This window comes from Taeniopygia guttata, chromosome 1A, assembly GCF_048771995.1.
Source record: "Taeniopygia guttata chromosome 1A, bTaeGut7.mat, whole genome shotgun sequence".
NCBI lineage: Eukaryota > Metazoa > Chordata > Aves > Passeriformes > Estrildidae > Taeniopygia > Taeniopygia guttata.
The window spans coordinates 55,352,001-55,373,987 of NC_133025.1; the positions used below are offsets into that span (position 1 = coordinate 55,352,001).

Consider the following 21,987-nt stretch of genomic DNA (forward strand, 5'->3'; position numbering starts at 1 on the left):
TGCCTTGAAAGAACTTGGGAGTTAAAAAAGTGCTTCTCCCTGATGGATCTCAAAGCTAAAGAGAGCAGATTTCAGTACCTTCTAGGATGGTTACATCTCAAATGGGAAAATAGCTGCAGTTTTCTTTTTCAGGAATTAAAAGACTGACATTTAAAAGAAGCCTCAGTGCACAATTACCCAAGCACTCAGCTATCAGGGTATGCCAAAACTGAGGCTTTGCACTTGCCCTCCACTCCACATTCCTCACCTCTGGGAACCAGCATTACGCTGCTATTTCCATAATCACAGAATTTCCCTAACACAGCTATATATTTTCCCCCATGCCGTACCAAATTGTGTCTATGTTAGGCAAGTAAAAGTCATGTGAAGGACATCCCTAGATTCAAAAATAGAGAAGAGAGGGGGAAGAAAAAATTCTGAAATTTTAAGGGTGGAAAGGATTATTTCTCACTGTCTCACTTTTCTTTAAAAAAACCCACACACAATGAAACTAAACAAACCAAGTAAACACTTAAATTATAACCAGTAATTGGAAGAACAACGTTTATCTAACTTCTTGTGGACACAAAGGCTGAGTCAAAATTATTTAGTAGATATTTTGTATCTGTCTCAATGACTATTACAAAAGTAGCGCACATACAGGTTGCGCTCTACATGCATAAAATATTACTAAAATGTAACCTGACAAGCACATTTTTCCTAATGCTACTATCTTTCAATGAGAAAGAAAAAGGAAAAGAAACAACTCTCAGTTCTCAGTGAGTCCATAAGCAGGGACCAGGGTGGGACTGATGAGCAGGGATGGATGAGAGGCATTTCAGTGGTGCTGCTGTTTAATATCAAACCCCAGTGCAAAGTGGCAAAGGCAGCATGATTCAAACCAAAGAAGAAAGGGGATAACTGCACACACACACACAGAAGCAGGAGGGAGGGGAAAAGCAGCCTAATCAAAACTAACAGCAGGATTTCTGCTCACACTTCAAACTGAGAGAAGATAAAACCTTTCATTTTCAGTTCTTGAAAGCAAACCCCTGGTGCCCATGTGGAGAAGAGCTCTGCAAAGAACTATCAAATCCTTTGAATTCAGTCATTTGCAGAAGAACTACCCTTTTTCCACCTCCCTGAACATTCTTCCCCATTCTCAGTCATTTAGTTATTAGCATTGCCATTACACACTTCCTGACCTTTTCTTTTATATGGCAAACTCAAGCAATCCCTTCTGGAGCCTGAAGGTTCATTATCCATACTCATTTCCAACCATTTCCCATCCTCTCTCCCCGCTCCATTTCAAGCTGTCTGCTGCTCAAACCACTCCTCTTGACAAGCCTATGTAGTCAGCATCTTTTCCTCTTTCCACTACCTCCTGTCTACCTCCTGGATCCAGGTATTTTTTCTTCTCCTCTCACCCCCAAAACTTTTCCCCTGACACACATTTTCCTAATTTAGGGTCAGAATCACAGATGACATTTGGGAACCCAAATTACATAGACAGGCTTCCAGTGAGACTTAGAGAAACACCCAAAAAGTCTGAACATCCCCTTAAAAGTCAGCAGGAAAACTTGACCTTGACATGTTGGACATCTCAATACTACCAGGGCCAGACTCACAGAAACCAACATCCTAGAAGAAACAGTAATAGAGGTGTAAAATCCCAAAGCATGCCCAGTAGTAAGTCAGGCTTCCCCAAACCTGCAGCAGAGTGTTGCACTATTACAGAAAGACACAACCATTAGAGAAAAAGTTTTCAAAACCAGATTTTCCAAAGCTTGATGGCACAGCTGAATATGGAACATGGACAGGCTCTGTGCAAGCAACTTCTGCCAATGTTTGGCCAACTGCAATCTTAGTGTCTCAAAAAGAAGGACCAGCATCCTTGTCAGCAACATTCCCAAATACCTCAAGCAGGACTAAAAAGGAATGACCAGTAGCTCCATTCAGTTTCAAAACCCACCATTAAATCATCAGCCTTGAAGGGCTAAAACACTCTCAGTGTTTTAACAAGAACACATCCATCATACAGGAGGCAGGAATCGATATGCTGCTGAAATTTGAAAAACAAAGTAGCAGCAAGAGTGTCTTCTGCAAGATGTATTACTTTCTGCTGGTATTTTTTAAGAAGATAGGATTAATTTCATGCTGTCTTGCATGATCAAGGGCAGTGTGAGGATAATAATCAAATGTATTCTATTGCTAGCTGCCACAAATGATAAATACAATGCATAATTAAGCAGCACCTAGACTGCCTGGAGGAAACAATTATTTGCTGCTTTCATTAGGACACCCTCATTTCTCTCATTTTTTCAATGCTTTCTCACATTTCAAAAATCAACCTCAGCTCTGTATAACATGAAATTTCTATGAGCTCCTGTGGCTGCAGATGCCCAGGAACTGCCGCTGGAAACAGACATTGCTGGATGAGTGCCCACCTTGTGAGTACAGAAGGATCTGCATCTCCAGAAGAACACAGGTGAAGACCTGGACCAGGTTCTCCAGGCCCAGCAGCTCGAAGACCTCCCTGAGAGGGTAGTCAGAGAGCGGCAGCTCGTTGGGCCCAGGTCTCTGGCAAATGATGGGCTCATAAACCCCATAGAACTTGAGCGACCTCCCCGGGGGCGGAAGGGGCACCTCGTAGAGGATGTTGTGGATGTAGCTCTCCAAGGGCAGAGGGGGTGGCTGCTGGGAGGTCACTGCCTTGTAGAGCTGGATCAGGAACTTCTTGCAGGCTTGCATGAAGGGCAGAGGGGTGATGAGGCAGATGCACTTGGAGACGTAGAGCGTGTCCCTGCTGATGTCGTAGGAGTTGTAGCGCTGGAGCTTGGCCAGGGACGTGGCGTCGCCCTCGTCGATGCTGCTGGCCAGGGAGTCCATGCTGCAGGAGGAGGAGGCGCAGACGCTGCTGTACTGCTCTGCATTGTGCATCTGGTACAGCGTCTGCATGGCTGTGCAGATCTGCTTGCTCGTCACCTCCTCGAAGAAGGTGAGCACAAAGCCGTAGGTGCGGGAGCCATCCTCCCTGGTGATGATGAACGAGTGCAGCTGTGGGTCTCTGTTATCCGCCTGCGTCCTGAAAGACAGCCCCTTGGGCATACACAGCTAGCAAAGGAGAAAGAAACAGACAGAGTTACCCAAGACAGTTTTATTTTGCATTTTTGCTGCGCAGGCACATTGTTTTTATCCTCTGCATCACAACAAGCCATTTACCTTCAAAAAAAAACCATCCAAGAACAAAACAACTGATGCTACTTAAGAGGGAGACATAACTGAAGAAAGGAAAGCACCCTCAAAAAATATTCCATCTATTAAGTCATTACGACTGATTTTCATTACTTGCTCAAACTGTTTTCACTACTGAATAGCCTTTGTGTCATTTATTTAAGTATCATATAAAAACATCCAGCTTTGCTCTCATTTGGATATATCATGCCCACAGTACTTGAAAATCAGAGAGTGAAGGAAGCATCTTATACCACTGGATTTAAATTACATAGACTTCTTGGAATTCTTTGATCTTCCCTAATTTTCTGGAAAAAAAAAAAACAACAAACAAACCAAACCCCAGCTGACTGGCAGCTATTACATTTACTTTCTTCTCTAAGTGCTACCAAATAGCTTAGGCTGGATAAAAGGAGGGGCAGGGAGGGAAACACCCAAAATCTATGAAAGCCTCATTTTTGATTTACCACTCAGCAAAATCCCTTACAGCTATTCTGCTGCACTGGGTGTTTCTCTGAAGCATGGCCCTAGTGATAAATCAAGACATTTTTCCAGACATTCTTTGGGAATGCTATCAACCATCTAATACAAAATAACAAACACCCAGTACAACTTGTTTGAATTGTTCATCAGTAGGAAACTCCTCATGTTCTAGCTTAATAAGTATATTTATAAACAAAGGACTATAGCTTTCTTTGTGCTGTCTGAAGAAATAAAAGGAAAGAAGAGAAGGAGAACCTTCAAAGTGTTCCTTTTCAAAAAAGGCAACAGTAGAAGCCAACTTTTACCACAGTATGTGAAGCTAGGCACAGCTGAGTACATCCCCTAATGTCTCACATCTTGACCAAGAGTAAATTTCTGTGATGCTAGGTCAGGAGAAATAACTATATATTTTCAGGCGCATCCTACCCTGAACTTCAGCAGTGCATCTTGCAGAGACCATTCAACAGCCTGGTAAAGCTGGGAATTTGGCAAGTGGTCCAGACTCCACAACAGGCTATCAGGCTCCTAAATTATCTAGGACAGCTCTCATATATTGCTCAAAAAGGTAATACATAGGGAAATAAGAAGCCTGAAGATGGCAGGAGAATTTAATTCAATTGATGGGCTCTGCTCTCACAAAGCATGAAATGGCAGCTTGAACTATTTCTGAAGAGCAGCCACATTTTTATTCAAGAGCTTTATAGTTTTTATTGAGACATTAAGAGCAGCGATATGGTTACGGCTTCTCCAATAAAGAAGTAGTAAAAATCCTTGTTTCACACTTTATTTAAATTTATTCTCCACAATAAATATCTCTCTTAACCTCATTTTTTTATTTCTAATAAAAAAAATTATAAAAATTTATTTCTAAAATGTGGGCTTTCAATGGTGGCTGTAGGCCTTATCAAAACAAACCAGGTTGAAATCAAAGGCTTAAATCTCAATGCTATCAGAGACTAAATTTTCTTCACTTTACAGAAAAATACCTGGACAAGCAAATTAGCTATACTATTACAATCGGACACAGATATGCATCAGGGAAATTCAGATCAGCTGAGACCATTTCAGAAGGCTGTTTAAATACATTTCCTCCATGACTTAAGTATTATTCCCTTGTCCTTTATATATTGGGTAAGCACACACAAAGGGATGTCCATCTATTAAGTTTCAGCCACAACTTGACACATGCAGAATATTGACCTTTTAAGACTCTGGCTGCAAACCTTTGCCCAGAGACTCCTGATGTTGTTAGACCTTTAAGAGGACAGAGGGAAGAAAAAAAAAAAATAAAAAAGAAGATGGGAAGAACTGAGGCAGGAGGAATGACCAGGAGTCACTTAAGAAGCTAAGATCAAAAGGAAGAGCCTGTAATCATTTTCCAGCAATGCTTTGAATTTGTGGTTAATGCATGAAAACTTTCATCTTAGGGCCTTGGACATCAATCACTTCCCATCTCATCTGTGTCACACATGCCACAGGAGAGTGCTGGAGAGCAGCTTGGGATGTGCTAAGGGGGGTGAAATTTTAGCCTGCTGGTGTGAATCTGGCTCACTAATGCTGAGAACACAGTCAGTCACCTGCATTGCATCTTTGTATGAACATCAAAAACTGTCCAAGATTACTGATCAAAGGACAGGATTTTGGTTTCCCAAGCACTGTACTATTTAACTATTTACTATTAATAATTTATTTACTATTTAAAGGTATCCATCAGCAGAAAACTGTGGAATCACACCAGATTTGCAATAAGGCTTATAACCAGGATGGTTTGTAAAAAAAAAAGGAAGCTGTACCAGGATAGATAAAGAGGTACCAGCTAATCCATAACCTGTCTCTGGAAGTCCTGAGCAGGAGATACCCTTTCCCCAAGAACAGAGGCAGGACACACACACACCCCATTATCCCTGCTTCCTCCGAGCCATCATCATTTGCAGCTATTTCTGAACCAAAAGTCCCCTTCTGGACCACTGCCCACCAGCACTGGTTCACCTCTTCTCCACTAGATCTTTATTTCATTTTTTAAGCCTCTACATATTTCTCATGTTCACAGCATGCTGTGGAAGAAAGCTCCATACCCAAATTGCACTGTGGGTGAGGGGGTGGGGAGAAAGTGCTTTTGTTTGTGTTAAAGCCTGCTCCTTCAAATGCCACCAGGGAACCTTTAATTCTTGTATTTCAGTACATGAGACATTAACCAGATAATGCTTCCTCGAGTTTCAGAAATACAGGCAAAGGTTTATATACCTTGATGAATCAGAGGGCTAAAATAGGAAACTCATATTCTAACAATTTCTGTATCTCTTTACTGAGAACTTTAGTTTGGTACAACACTTGCAGAATGGTCACAGAAGATGGTGTGTGAGGTTAGGCAGGGATAATCTCAAAAAGCAGCAGGGGGAAAGACACAATTCCCTATTAAAGAGAACTCTGTACTTTGACATGTGCTTTGAAACAGAGAAAACATAACTCCTTTGCAGCTTGATTGCTTGGGACTTCAGGGGGCTATTTTAAAAACAACAGGATGGTTCCAGAAGGCAATTGAAATTCCTTAGGCATTCAGCAAAGCCAGAGTTCTCACAAGTTACCCTTCAAGGATTTATGCATTTTCTTCTCTGAGGAAAATTGCTTCTGGAAGCTCACATAAAGCAAACACATAGGCAGAACTAATACAGCAAGGCAAGATCAGAAAGGCCAATAATTGCCTCAGGAGATTCCATGGAGGTGGGTATTACTTTAAATGATGTTTCAGATCAAAACAATAAAGAAATTTTCCAAAAGATAATTTAAAAGATCATTAAATACTGCTGCTGTTAGTAAATGCCTTTTTTTTTCTCCAAGACACATTGCAAATGAAAGATGTGCTCAGTGCAGTTCAGTTCAATTATTTTAATAGGTCTCTTGCTGGTTTTAGCATTCCATTTTTGTCCAATACTGTGATCACACTTCATGAATATTAGACATTCTCCACTGTAATGTGAGAGACAAATAACACAGCAATTCCAGCTGTTGTATTCCTGCTGCACACCCCACATCACTTCATACTGGAACACCCCCAACACAAAGGCAGAACTAAAAGGCATAAATAACCTTGGCAGCTGAGCTACTACCATCTTAGCTCTGAGTCCTTCATGCCTTCTATACCAGCACAGGGATGTGGAGACCAGCCCAAATACCAGCCCAACTCCAGCAGTGCACATTTGGAAGCAGAAGACAGAAATCCCCAGCTGTCAGCAGGCAGAGGGAGTGGCTGGGCTCATCTCTGCCCTTCTGTGCAAGTGCAGTGCCACAGTACCAGCTCTGTGTCACTGCTACTCCCAGCTCCCTTGCTTTCCTGCTAAATATTTGTCAGAATGCTAAAAATAAAATTCGGTGGAAATTGAGATGAACTCCAGATTTCTACATCTTCATGACTGCAGGGAAGTTCCAAATGCATTTTCTGCATTTGCAAAAGCCAACTTAATGTGGGTTTTATATATTCCCCATCTCTCCATCTGCTGGGTGAGGGCCAGGAGATTCTCCTGACTTCTGACTTGCCCCATACAATGAGGTCAGTTCTGCTTTGAAGCAGATGGTGGGCTGTTCTGCCTCCCTCAAATGCAAAGCTCATCTAACCTAGACTGGGGGAATGGCCTCCCCAATTTTCCAATATTGACTTAGACACAATACACATTTTTGAAAACAGCTACAACAACTGGTTACTTTTAAATATGCCATTTTCCATGCTGGGAAGCTCAAATCTGTTTTTTATCTGAAACAGTAATCTGTTGTCTTTGTCAGGTTATGCTCTTAACAAGTGTTTTGGTGATTTTGGAATCATCCTTTAATTACCAGCTTTTCAGAAAAATTCCCAGTGGATCATCAGTCTTTTAGCTGTCACTGCCCCCACTCCAGGAACTCCTTTTTTCCCCTCCTTTCCCAGTCCATGAGACTCAGGCACACAGATGCTCACATCACATATAACTGAGAGGAAAGAGATGCACAGGAGATAAACTGGTGCAGAGGTGCCATTAGAAGTGACGATGCAACAAAAGCTGTGGTTTTTAGCTAAGTTCCAGCTTCTGCATAAAGATTCCTCTTTCCCTTGTCTGCAGAATCAAGGTGTTTTGTACTCCAAAACCTCACATGGATATCAGTATCTTAAAAATTCCTTGGTTTGCCTCCTTCCTACCTGGGGATAGGTATTCTAGGTGACCACACCCATCCTCACCCAGTCCCTGGGATGGTGCTTGGACTTGTTTCATCACTCAGCACACTTAGAACTAACAAGGGAACGCAGCATTTTGTTGTGCCTCAAAGTATTCTGTGTTTTCCCAACACCTCTTCCTCTACAGCTTTTCATGCAGCATGCCCAGGGAGTGCTCTTAGCCCCAGCAGAAGCACCACAGGATCACAGGAGCATCACAAGGGCTGCAAACAGCCCAGGAACCTCTTGAGGGCTGATGCTGTAGTAACAATTTGAGGAGAGTTTTTCTCTACCTACCATGTTGACGGCATCCTGGTCAAAGGGGTTCCACTCAATGTTCTGAGGATAATGGGCCAAAACTTTGGACTTGAAGGTTCTTCTTAGAGGACTCTGGTCAAAATTCTCTCCTGCAACAAATGGAGAAATAATGACTCAAAACAGCAGTGAGGCTTCAGAGAGAGCTGACTTGGGTTTCCTTTTTTTTTTTTTTTTTGGTCAAATCTGATGGATATTTTGACTCTCAGAGGTACAACTTTTAAAAGAGAAACAGAAAAGATTCCCATTCTGTCTGACCTTACCCTCCTCACAAAATCTTACTGCAGCTGCAACACAGCCTCCAGTTTAGTATTTACAGAATGGAAATATATTGTCAAGAGAAAAATCACTGCTGAAATTTTACAGAGAAAGACCTTGCAATCAACTGGATTCTTGACCTTTTCCTACAGCTGGAGTATCTAGAGATGGCTTTATGTAGTCAGCGAAAGAGCACTTTCCCTCAAGTTTGTTAGAAGCTGTCTTTAAGGTCAATAAAAATATGAGCACCTCTTGGCTATTATAAATTATTCAAGCATTCATTATAGATGATATTTTTTATGTTACAAGTCTTATGTGACAATTAAACATTTATTTTTTCCACAACAAATTTCAAGGACATACTTTATCCACACAAAGAATCCAGCAAGTGCAAAAAGGAAGACTGAAATTAGACTTCAAGCAGAAATGCATCCAGTTATCAGCATACAAATACCGTATTTCACAGTGATGTTAATGGAGTTCCCCTCACTGGATTGTCTACAGCATGAAAAACAGTAATCAAAGAGTTCTTAAAATCTGTTAATTAAATGACCGTCTATTACACTCTTGCACAAAACCAGATCTTCCAACACTCATATGCAAGTGCATTCTGAGAAGGGGTTTGAAATCTTTTCCTTCCCAAGTAATCTCTAGTATTTTAAAGATATTGTTACTTTTATACGAGACTTATTTTGAACACAGGATTTAGACACATTGCAGCATCATAGTGGTGGAATCATTACCCTTGGAAGCGTACAAAAAACACGTGGATGTGGCATTTAGGGATATGTTTTAGTAGCAAAAAGGCAGTGCTAGCTTTAATGGTAGGATTTGATAATCTAGGAAGATCCTTCTCAAATTCAGTTGCAAGCTCAGACCAAGTACACCAAAAACAGAGACCATATCTCTTTTTCAGAATACAGCAGTAGAATAGCCTCTTATTTTTGTCCAAAAGTTTTTTGCAGAGCCATTAAAGATAGTGTCATCCACCAATTCCCAAAATGTCACAAAATAAAGTTCCCATCAAGCAAAAGCAGAAAAAATATTCTCTCCAGGTATGTACTTAGACATACTCAGCAACATTTCTAGCTCTTAGAATCAAACAGTAATTAACATGCTTGAATAATCACACAACTATACACTAAGTTATTTCCCAATTAGATCTTCCATCATTCTCACATCTGACAGAGTTTACCTTACAACTGTGGCTTGGCAGAAAGGCAGGTATTTGATACTAAATTTATTTAGTTGCTTCTACTAAAAGTAAGAAGAGAATATCTGGATGACTTCATTAAGTTCTCTACTGCTGGCAGTAAGTGACTGTTGAAGTTTAAATTTCTTTGAAGGTTTCCTTTCTCATGACAAAAAAAAAAAAAGAAAAAAAAAAAGTTTTTGTTATCAAGCATAAGCACTGTTATAAGAAATTCACCTGCCCAAAACCAGCAGTTACAATGTCCCTGTAGGCTGACAACATGGATTCATTTTATCCAGGAAAATAAATGGCACAAACAACTTACCTTTGTAGAATCTCTGCAGTGTTTGCATTTTATCATCCCAGTGGTTTGAGAAAAATATAAACTTAGGTAAAATACACACAGAGAAAATGCAATTCTCTCTATCAGTGATCATGAGGGAAAAGCAAAGAGCCAAGACACCACACTGGAGTAAATCAGCCTGTCATTAGCTTGAAAGGACACGACATTGCACCCTCCATACAAAGCTGCCTCACAGAAAGACAAGCAGGGCAAGCTTTTAGAGGAGATACAAAATTAGGAAAAAACCAACACAAGGATGTGACAGGAACAGCCTGTGTGTGTGAGGGTGAAATGCCACCATTTGCCCAAACTAGCAGGAAACACCCCAACTCTCACCAAAAGCAGATGAAAAGCATGGACCACAACAGCCAACTCCCCACTGACAAGCAGCTGGAAGAGAACCACAGGGAGCAGAATCTTCTTGGCAAACATGAGGGAAGGGATGTGGGCTGAAGGGTACCTGATACTATCAGCTCTCAGCCTTGGGAGTGCTGAACTGCTGAGTCACATGTGGCAGAGAGAATCTACTTATCTGTTATTCTCGATGAGCAGCGAGTTTTCATTAAACCTCCCCACATGCTTTTAAGTGCTTCTTTGCTAACTTTCCAAACAGGATTAGCAAGGCACATTTAAGGTGAAGCAAGTATTAAATGCAAATTTAATCCATTTGCTAAAATACTAATGGCCAGATAACAGTACTATGAATATGGACAGGAACACTGTATTTGATGTGTGCTGACTGTGAAAACAGCACAATTCTGAGGCAAATTAAAAAACTGGGTTTGAATTGAATCCTTTTGCTTTCAGGATCTTTTTAAAAAAATTCAAATACTTTTAAAAATTGTGTAAAACATGTCAGATTCAACTTCCATTTCATTTGGACAGTACATCCTGTTAATGGTACTCTTAAACTTGTGCCTTCCTTTAAGGAGCTGGATTTTAAAGGGACATTTGTTTGAAATTAGAAGCAAGTGGTGAAGCGATGGATGCTAGATCAAGAAAAGACTGTGCTAATTTAATTTCAAAACAAAAAGATTGCTCAAAATCAGAAAACAAGCCTGATCCATGTTTTGGATGAAGGATACAACTACTAGGGAAAGGCAGCTACATCCATGAAGTTAATCATGATGACTTTCATAAGAGTGATCCTATATTAAAATTTAGCAATGTTCAGATGTAAACAGATGTGTTTCAATTAATTGTCATAGTGACAGAGGCACACAAAGCTTTGTACCAAATAGGCAGAGGCATCTTCCAACCTCTGCTCCAGGGAATGCCAGCTATCTGTCACTCCTCCCAAGCTCTGGAACCCAGACAGGAATGCCTGTGACTACAGAAACAAAAATATCTTTTATTCCTTTAGAGGAATGTACTGGGAGCACAGCTATGCACAGTGCTCCTGGTGACCACCTCTGTGACAGCTACTGTCAGAATCTGTGGGTATGGATGATTCCGAGATTGTAGAAAGTCTCTTTCTGCCCCGTTGCCAAAGAAGAAGCCATAATTCGTCTGTGCTGTTTTCAAGGTTGTTTATTTTTGCTTATCTATAACAAGTTCTGCTGCCCTGCCGCAGGTCTGTCCTGCAGGGCAGCGTGCAGGGCTCTGCCCCTCAGTGGGATGGCACAAACATTATACACCAGAAACTACCTGTGCTATATTTACAATAATGTGCCAATATCTGTCACCTACGTTAAACAGTGTGTCCCCAGCCTAAACCAATAGAAAAATGCCAACACTACAGTGAAACATGGAGGGCATGAAGAAGGAGGAAAAGGACAAGACACACCCAATTTCCTTCATCTTGTCCCCTCTGAACCCCTAATCTAGAATCCTAAAATTTTACTTTTGCACCCATGCCACACTTAATTATTACTCATATCAAACACTCAGAGCTTGTAATTCATCCTGTAAGATTGAAAACTCTTTTCCATGGACAGAGATCACAGCCAGTGTCTCTGGGGGCTCTGTACAGGGGGGTTCCTGACCCCCTCCCGGGGTCCCAGACCTGCCAGGGCAGCCAGAGGGAAGCCCTGGATTCCCACAAGCTACCTCGAATTAAAAGTGCTCAGCACACCCAGCTACAGCCTCTCCCTGCAGATGGAATTTTGTTAAGCTTATTTAATAACATGATGACCCTGCACGAGAAGCAAATAATACACAATGTGTGAGTGAGAGAACAATGTGGGCACAGCAATAGCAGTGCTTGGCTGGGGAGCAAGCAAGCTGTTAATTGTCAGGCCCAGGAACTGGTTAGTTTAAGTAGTGCAGAACTGCTCTGCTGCTTTTCTTCCATGCCTCCCCAGGATGCCAAAGTGGCAGTGAGTGGCTGATCAAAGACATTAACTCCAAGTTTTTATTTCTGACCTTACATTCTCATAATCTCACAGCAGAGGATGAAGATGATATGAAAGGGAGGACTGGGACAAGGCAGACAAACCAGTTTCAATTCCAAAGTTTTTAAATCTGAGTTGTCTGTAAGATGGTAGTGGGTTTTGGGGGGGCTGAGGAGGAGGGCAGTGTCTAACCTGCTTTTTGTATGCCAATATGTACAGGAATTAATGGATCATATTTAAGCAGGAAACCACAGGGGGATGTGCACCCTATCAAGATACCTAAATTATTTGGAATTTCTTTGGGGGTGTGCGTCTATGTAAACCTCACCAGTACTGCTAGTTAAATCTAGACTGCAAAATATCTTCCCTGAGGTGTCAGGAAACTTTCTTTCTCTTTAGCAGAAATTGGTGGAGCTGAACCTGCCAGTCTACTCTATTCACAAATCCACATAACTAAGCCTCATTAGATTTCTGGGTGAGTAACCTGTAAAATGGTAAGATATTGTTCAGTCTATTATGCACAGAGATCTAGCACAGCCTCCTCTCCACCAATATATTGGCAATATATTGACATCAGTAGTGGGATTTTGCTGGAGAACCACATCTGCCAAGAGAGTTTCAAGAAAGATAACAAACTTTTCCAAATATTGATTTAAATTAGGTAAAACAATTAAGAAGTCCAAGAGGTTTGGTTTTGATTTGGATCTGTGATTTTCAATTTGATTCAAGAGGAGTTAGAAGACTGAAAATAAAGAAATAGAGAGGTCCTGATCATTGTTTTATCCTTAACCCCTCTTTACCTGAGGTTTTGTCTGCAGTGTCTGAGCTCTTGCCATGGAGATCTGCTTGCAGATATTGGTACAAGACTACACAACATAACAAACAGAAATAAAAAAAGCAAGTATGAGCAAAATGAAAAGATATACAATGTACTGGGGAAGCAAAAAAACATGAAGCAGACATTAAATATTCCCCCTCACAATCTCACTTCCCCCCACTACTGGCAAAGGGTAAATCCACACCATAAATAAAACCTTCCAGGACTGGATTACTGTAGAGGTGCTGAATGCAATGACAGACATGACAGAAATACTTGTCAAAATTAGTAACAAGATTAAATTCTCAGTACTTCAAACAACACACTGCTTTACAGCTTCCCTATTATGAAAGACATCTTTGTTCACATATTGAGCCCTTCTAGAGCCTGAGGAACTCAGGGGAAAAAAACACATCAGTCCTTCAGCTGAAAACCAAGAAGTTTTATTTAGTATAATACTGTTGGCCATGTTGTTACACCTTCAATCCTGTACTGCATGCCATTTTCAGGACTTACTGAAGTTATCCAATCGCTCTATTCATCATTTCTGTCTCATAACTGGGTGTTTTTAGACTAAAAGTTGAATAAATAAGCTATGTTTAGAACTTGGATGAACAATTTTAACGTGTTCCAGCAACAGCTACCACTTCTAAAGGAAGAGCTTCCTGCTAGCATGTCTAACTGAGGCTTCTTCTAACTGGTTTGCTCATCCCCTGCAGACAAACAAAAATGTTTCCACAGATGCCTTGGCATTTCCGTGTCAAAAAGAAAAAAAAAAAAAAATCACATTCACATACCACACAAAGGCACTACACAATCCTCCTCAAGCTAAATCTTTTTATGGAGCTGGCACCTATGTTAAAGCTGCAGTACCAGTGACCTCTCTGGTGATTCACTCTCTAGGTGTAAATTCAGAGTAGTTCTGCCACAACCTCCCACTTGAGCATTAATCCAGACACCAGTGTAGAGAATATAGTTCTGCCAAGGCCAGATGTTTTTGGGAAGGTAACCCTCAGCAGAGGGCACAGGAGTTCTTTCAGCAGAGAATTTTAGACATTAGTTTGTATTTTAGGATAATTTTGTCTTTTCTTTAGGAGGCACCTGAAGATGGCCCATATTTGAATCTGTAGGATGATGTTTCCCCACACCTTATGTCTCAAGTAATTTCATTCTAATTTTGGGCTGCTTGAACTAAAAAATTGCATCAGTATTAAACTAAAGGAAGCAAAAAAATTTGTCAAAACTAGAGAGATGCCTCTTGCTAAATGGCCCATATCCACACTACCTTTAAAAGTCTCTCTGCCTGGCTGTCCTTTCAGCTCTCCCCTAAAGATTTTAATTCAAAGGGAATTTGGCACTCGGCTTCCACAGAGGTAGCCAGCACCTCTGCAACAGGAGTGAAAAGGAGCAACCTGTGAAACAATGCATAACCAGATGCTCTAGGACAGGCCCTGGTTTGATGCCCATTTCAGTTCTTTAACCATTTATTATCATCAATCACATGGCTAAGCAGTCACAGAAGTGATGTAAAAACTCTTGCACAGGAAGTCAACTTGCCAACAATGATACAAACACAGAGCCATGGACAGTCCCCTGTGTTGTACCACCTAATTCTTTAAACAAACACAATGTAATGAAACACTATTAGTGCCACAAATTAATTACACTTGGGAAACACGCAGTAGTTTTAAAATTATATTAAAAAGGGGATTTGTTCACATAAAGTCATTGTACATCTAAATAAAGAAGAAAGGGTTCTTAAAATGAGAAATTTAGTTTGCCATAATATCTTCCTTTGGTCCTTGATTAAAATACTAAACTATCTGCCTCATGAATAACACTATCCAGCATCAACACTGTCAGTCTTAAAAGCCTAAAGTCCCAGCTGCCAAGAGATCACAGACATGTCACTACATTAGTAAGTATGAATTGCACCATCCCTTTTACATCAAAATTGCATTATAATCTTGTCAAATCCAAAAAATCAAATCAGGTCAGTTTGGGTGATTTTTTGCAGTGGAGCAGGTGGAGTTTAATAAACAGGTGCCCAAGGCATGGTGCTCCTACACAATTACTTTGGAGTCTGCTCCAAAGGCTGAAGGCATTAGCAGGCAACAGTGGAGAAGGTATAAAACCTGACCCGTACTTATAAGTACAGGGATAAAGTTCTACTTTGGGCCTTTATTTTCTCTAGAAACCAAGGTGTAGAATTCACTCATACTTTTCCTACTGCCTTTACAAGTATGGGCTCCCAAACTAGGGAAAATACGCCCCAGAGATCCTTGGCCAATCCTGATCACACACAAGTGGCATATTTTCTTCTCTGTTACATGCTTATATTCAAATCTGCTGTAGTTTTTGAACACTTGATATGGAATGAATGAGCCTTTTTACTAATAGAGAAAACAATCTAAGCAACAATTAAAAGTTCATTTAAATTGAAGTTTCATACATCATTATTCTTAAACTGCTTACTAAGTCTTTGTTTAGTTACACAGAACCATATGAAATTGCAGAGTTTGAAATGCAGCTCTCAGTTGCCAAAAGAACATTAATGATGGCAGAGTGACAAATGTGCTCAAGCAGGAATAAGACACTGCCTTAAACACAGCAGGATGCTAAAGCCTGCCCAGCAAGGGGATCCCTGGCTTTGGAGGTACCTGACTACTGCAGTCTTGGGCTGAACTGTGAAGAAAATGAAGGTATTTTAGAGGCCATCACATTCCTGTCAAGTCTGAACAGCTTCCTACCCACTGCAATGCCAGTTTCCCACTCCTTGTTCCATGTGTTCACCACCCTCCCTGGGCAGAACACAGGACCAGGTGCCCAGTCAGGCCTTTTGCACAGCACATCTTTCATACTTGTGCTTTCTACTCTTTTACAGGAACAGGTTCAAGTTCAAGTGCATCTAATTTCTGTGTCAGAATATGATGCTGTATTCTCAGACTGGTTTTGAAAATAGTCTCACCAATATAATTTCTGACTCGAATCTTAAAATACACCTAATTTTTTTGTTCTCTACTCCACTGTTGAGGTACATTACAGAGGTAGTAGCAGTGTCTTGTCTCAAGATCTGCTTTGTTACAGTTGGCATTTCTGGAGAAAAGGTAAGGAAAAAACACACCAAACCCCACAAACAAGTAGAACCTGTCATCCTGAAAATCCCTATACTACTGCTGTTGAAGTTTGTGTGCAAAAACACAGGAAAGAAAGAGGAGTTTTTTCAGTAAATTTTATTTTGGGGCTTTTTTAAGACAGGGACAAAGAGCTTTATTTTTATAATTCCAGTCCATTCAGTTACCTTTTAAACTGGGCTGTTAAGTTAGGGGTTTTTTTAAACCACTCTGCAGTGCACATACATCATGCACCCATATTAGTCTCCACTCATCAGGATGGCAAGTTTCAACTGTTTTGTTACTTGAAGCCAGAAGCAGTTTCACCAAAGCCACATTTATATAACATCTTCCATCCAAATTAAGCTCAGCTTGCAAATCAGTACAAGAAAAGAAAGAAGTTTAATTTGACCCAGACCATTTTCAGCACTAAACAACTTTGACATCAACAGAACATGAAGATGTCCACACTGCAGCTAGAATACCCAGTTAAACCCAGGGGTTAAGCCTTCTTTTTACCCTCTTTACACAAGCTTGAGATGTCAGTTCCCTGGACTCAGCAACCTTACAGTGGGATTTCCCCAGATTAAAGGAAGCCCTTACTTGCTGATGGTGCCAAGAGCTATCCCTTGATGTGCTGAGCCACACAGAAGATGCAAGGGACTCATGGTTGGTTTTTACTCAGCACTGCCCACATGCTGCTGGCACCAGAGGGAAGCCAACCCCAGTTTCTGAGGAAGATTCTTCTTCCAACAGCACAGTCCAACCCAACACTGGCACACAGGATGGATACTTAAAACACCCTCAGAAGGGACAGTTTCTTTGCAGTCCTTTGAAGAGCTGGCCCAAACCTGTGAGGTTTACACAGCTGGTTTCCTTAGTGGGGCAAAAGGAGGATTCAGAAAGGATGGGCCCAGAAATGGCTCCCCACTGTAGTGAGTTTACTCCTTTTGCACAGGATTTTACCCTTTACAAGCCCAGGGTTACAAGAAGGCAACTGTCATCTGTCAAAGGCTGCAGCTGCTAGCTTTATTAAAACTTAGTTAATACATGGTCTTGGTGAGAAAAGGGCTGGGTAAAAAAAGAACTTTGCTACTTGCAGCCAACAAAGATCTTTCATTGGCATAAAGTAGAAGCACTCCCTTGTGTAGCACAAACTTTATTTAGCAAGTTTTGAGCAACTGCTGCATAAGTTGCTGCCAATAAGGAATTGGCATTACAACAGTCTCCAAGAGCCAGTCTTCCACCAGTTTTCAACAACTGAATCCTTTTAGAATGCAAAAAAACCTCCTGCACACTGAAAAGTCACAAGAACCCTCAGGCAAGGCTTGAAATGACCAGAGCTTCCGGATGGAGAAGGGTGGCAAGCAGGAATGGAGCTGCAGAGAGACAAGGATGTGCTGCCCACACAGCCACATTCATCTTTAAAAGCTGATACTTCCACTTGAGAGCTACCTGAAAACCATTTCAGTTTGCAGACTGCTCTCAGCTGCTTCAACCCAGCTGTACCACAGTGACTGGAGATCAGCATATTGCTGCAAATGCTTTGAAAGTGGGCAAAGCTGTCACCAAAGGACTGAGGCATTTATACACCATGCTGGATGATGCAGTTATTATTAGCTTTGGGGGCGGAAGGAATTTTGTCAACTAGAAGTGTTAGGACATTGTTAAAAGGAAAAAAATATAATCTTGAAAGAAAGATCAGTTGTAACTAATCCACTAACATCTCTATAGGTGTTAGACAACATGAGCTTCATTTACAATCTGAAGAATGCCAGTGAGTTTACAGAAGGGATCATTAAGTGCATCAGTGCACAGTTATTGTGCATGTCAGCCACATGAAGAATATTCTTTATGCTTGTGTAAACCTTAAGTACATCATTACTAGTTAGATTAATCAGATACAGCTTTAGGTTTTATTCATTGCAGCAGAGCTCTATTTCAGACAAAGGACAAACACCCAGATTTAAGCTTTTTATCACTCCTGCCAATTTTGTGGCCAGTTTCCAAGTTTACTGAAAACACAGAAAGCTCACACCAGGACCCAATCACCAGGTCACTATAAAGTTTTAGGATTCAAATCCAAAGGCTTGAACAAGCAATAATTTCTAGATCCCAACTAGATTCCAAATGGAAAACTCAAAGCACAGCTTTCTACCATGCCTCTAGATTTAGCTCAGATCCCTACAAAGGCTGCCAGAACCAAAATCCTTTGGCTTCCCTTAATGCCTTGGGGAGTATTAGGTGCCAAAGCATCTGCGGAAAGAAGGCTCTCACTTGAAAAGGCCAGAAAAGTAATTGTCTCTGGATACAGCTCACACATGCACATGTGTCTCTGACCCTTTCTTCCCTTGTCCCACTTGTCCCCACAGACAGCTGGAAATGAAGGCAATTCTGCAAGCGCAGCCCTGACCTTGTGCCTCAAAAACAGTTTCAAGGGCTCTACAAGATTTTATCTCAGAGGTATTTTGGGGATATGCTTGCTCTCCCAACAACCCAGCTTTAAATCCCATTATATACCTTCCACTGCCATCAAGGAGATCTCTTAAAGAACAAAAAAGAAAAGTGCAAAAGGCTCTTTATCTTATAGGTAGCCCCACTGCCAAAGCACAGAAATGAAAACCAGTATCTCTTTCCTTCTCCCCTCATATTTCTACAGCCACTCCAGTGAAAATCCCTCTACCAGTAGATATCCATTTAAGAATGGCATATCCTTCAGGAATGTTTTTAGACCCTAAAGGTAAAGAGACTAATGAGAGCCACGAAAGGGAACAGGGAGCAATTCCTGGCCTGAAATTGGGTTGAAGGGAGCAGTACAACTCTGAATGAGGAGAGATGAACAGAAAGGAGAGTAAGAAATTGAAGCCCACTTTCAACCAAAGTGAATGTCTTACCTATTATTCAGTGCCCTCTTAGTAGAGATGAAAGCAGCAGAGAAGAGAGATCTAAATAAACCTAAAATTACTTGGCATTTAAGTAAATGTTTTCTCTTCACCACTAATCCACTAATCTTTTGGTGCCTGGATCCCAGGTTGATTGGCATGCTCTAAATACATAGGTAGAAGACACATAATTGCTGCTGTAATTTTTACATAAGCATGAGCTGTCACCAACTACAGATCTATTTGAAAACCAAGGCTTTTAGAACCCTCCTGGCCATTGCACACAACTCCTGTTTTTTCTACATGACATCTGTTATAGCATTTTACACCTTCCTTTGGCATAAAGGGGAATTTTATGGAGTTGAATAAAATGCTTCACCTAATGAGGCAAACCATGCCATGCTGTTTTGGAGCCTCGGTAGCTGTTATAACATTGCACATTAGAAACGGAGCATTTCACACTGAGCAGATCAAGGCTGGATTGGCCACAGACTGGAGCTGAACACACTTCAGTACCTATGGTTTCTGTGACTGTACAAAGGTCTGCAAAGGGTAATAAATGCAAAGAAGTACATGCAAAAGGAGAGAGAATAAACACAATGTATGGGTGTAGCAACACAACTGAAAATAGTGGTGTCTCGGTGTGACAATGTAGGAGAGCTAAATCTCAGTATCCTGTTGCAAAAAACCGAGACTATTATAATTTTTTTAAATGTTGTTATTCCTTCAAATCAAGGCAGGAGATAGTAATTTTGGTGCTTAAGGATGTGTTTCCATAGTCTCCACTCAACATTCCCTATAAAACATAAGCCAAACTCAAGATCTGTGTAAGAAAGAGCACACATGCAGTGTATTCACAACCACATACATGTGCACACTCCCTCTCCCCCAAAGACAGGGGAATAGCAGGAACACTCTACTCCAGGATAAAAGCTGCCCCTGCACCTGGGGGTCTTCCACACAGCAGCCTGAGCAACAACAGAGACAGTCCCCAAACCTGGACACCAGCTGGCTCCTAATTCCACACAGGGATGCAGCAGCATCAGGAGCTCCTGCGTTGCTCCTGTGGGATTACAATTCCCATCTCAAATCAGGCAGCATACACACATGTCAGATTAAAGAGACGCAGGCATTTGCATACCTCTTCAGGGTTTGACAGGTTTGTGGTGATTTACTCTGCGACCTGCAGAATACATAACCAGGAACATCCCTGATGGATGACTCCTCAATGCAAAGGTTAACAGGTCTGTGTGCATTACATTAAATATTTACATTAAGAAAGCAATTTTTTAAAAAAAATATATATAAATGGGAAGCACACACAAGAAGAAAGACCCAAGCTAAAAAATATTTGTGACAACAAATTATACAGATCTCAGCAGTTACACAGATGTTGGCAATGAGCTAAGCAGGGGATACCTGAGCACATTACTGAATATTTGCTAAAATAAACTCTGTAGTGTTACTATCAGAATAAAAAAAAATCCTTTATTGTTAAGGATTGTAAGATGATTCACTAATATTAGATTACCACAGACTACAATGAATATTTCAAGGGCTTCACATGTATACAGGCAATCAGTCCAATGGGGCCAGTCTCCAAGTTGTCACAAGAACAGGCAGTGCATGTGGGGAACAGAATTCCCCTTTGAAATCTAAACCACTATGTATGTATGAGATTAAAGCAATCTGAGCACTCATATACATCCTATAGCTGCAAATTCAAGGGTCATGAAAGAATTTCAAACCACTGAAACTTCTAGCTAAACTTATTTATTAAGCAAAACAACAAAACATGCTTCTTTGCCTCTGAAAAAGGCTGCTTGCTAAAGTAGGACTTCACCCCAGGCTTTGAATTCAGCAAGGTTTATTCGCTGTTTGTACTGATATGACAGCCTGAATGCAACTGATTTTAATGCAGAAATATGAAACTCCAACCTGAATCTGTATTTTGTAGCACCAGAGTATCCATTTATAAACAGCCTGAGGAACTGAGTGTTCTGGTGGTGCTTCTGGTTAACCCCTTCCCAAATTATTGCCTCCCTAAAGAAACATCCTTCTGCCTCCCATCCTGGAGATCTCAACTATTTGGTGTGTTTATCCAGAGATCTTCCTCACCTTTCCTGCTTCCTTTCTCACACTGGTGCTTCCCAACAAAGCTGCTTTAGGTTAAGCAGTGAGCCCCGTTTCATTCAGGTCAGGAACACTTTGATTTTACAGTGAAGGGGGAAAGATGTAATAATCCTGCACTAAAGGCACTAATCCATATCACCTTCCCACCTCTCCACTGCTTTCTCCCTGCCGAAGGAGCTGATGGATTTTGATGCAGCCCACAGGAGGAGACCTTGAGCAGCTGAGTTAATGGCAGCAAAACCTGAGCCCCACACAGGTTCAGCTCCTCTCCAGGTTAGATCAAAGTGCAATTGACTTACCCAAATGATAACACACACTCACATGACCCTGCAATAGTCATGCAGGTGGACTCTGTGACAGAGGTTTGCACTTTCTTAGACAAATATCAACACTGCTGCATGTCCCTGAACTGTCAGGGCATGTCAAAGCAGCCATGAAACCAATAGTCTAAAACAACTGATGTTTCCCAAGTCTTTGTTTTCTACTGTGAAAAGGCATTTAATTGCAACCATGTGTTAACCTGCAGATGCGAAAGCACTGACTTCTGTCTTGATCCAAGGTCAGTTTTTCCCTTTCCCTAACCTTTTTTTTTATTTAATATTTTTTAAATTATGCTCTCTTAAGAAGATCAAAGTTCAGTAAGGAAACTACAGTACTGTGTATCCCAAACAAAAAGTAACATAAAGCTTTGCAAAGATCCTCAACAGAAAACAAAACTCCAA

The 21,987-nt window shown here is 41.0% G+C and overlaps 1 protein-coding gene across 6 annotated transcripts in view; it reads right to left on the minus strand.

The window, feature by feature from the left end:
* DENND5B (DENN domain containing 5B) overlaps positions 1-21,987 on the minus strand; it is a 105,202-nt gene that overhangs the window by 48,397 nt on the left and 34,818 nt on the right. For 4 of the 6 annotated variants that reach the window (XM_072923510.1, XM_072923509.1, XM_072923507.1 and 1 more), the window contains exons 2-4: positions 13,121-13,186; positions 8,177-8,286; positions 2,427-3,093 (exon numbers count right to left, since the gene is read on the minus strand). In XM_072923510.1, the coding sequence (XP_072779611.1) occupies positions 2,427-3,093; positions 8,177-8,286; positions 13,121-13,186 (843 nt within the window). The remainder of the gene's footprint in view (positions 1-2,426; positions 3,094-8,176; positions 8,287-13,120; positions 13,187-21,987) is intronic. The other 2 variants (XM_072923506.1, XM_030263256.4) reach the window with 1 other exon arrangement.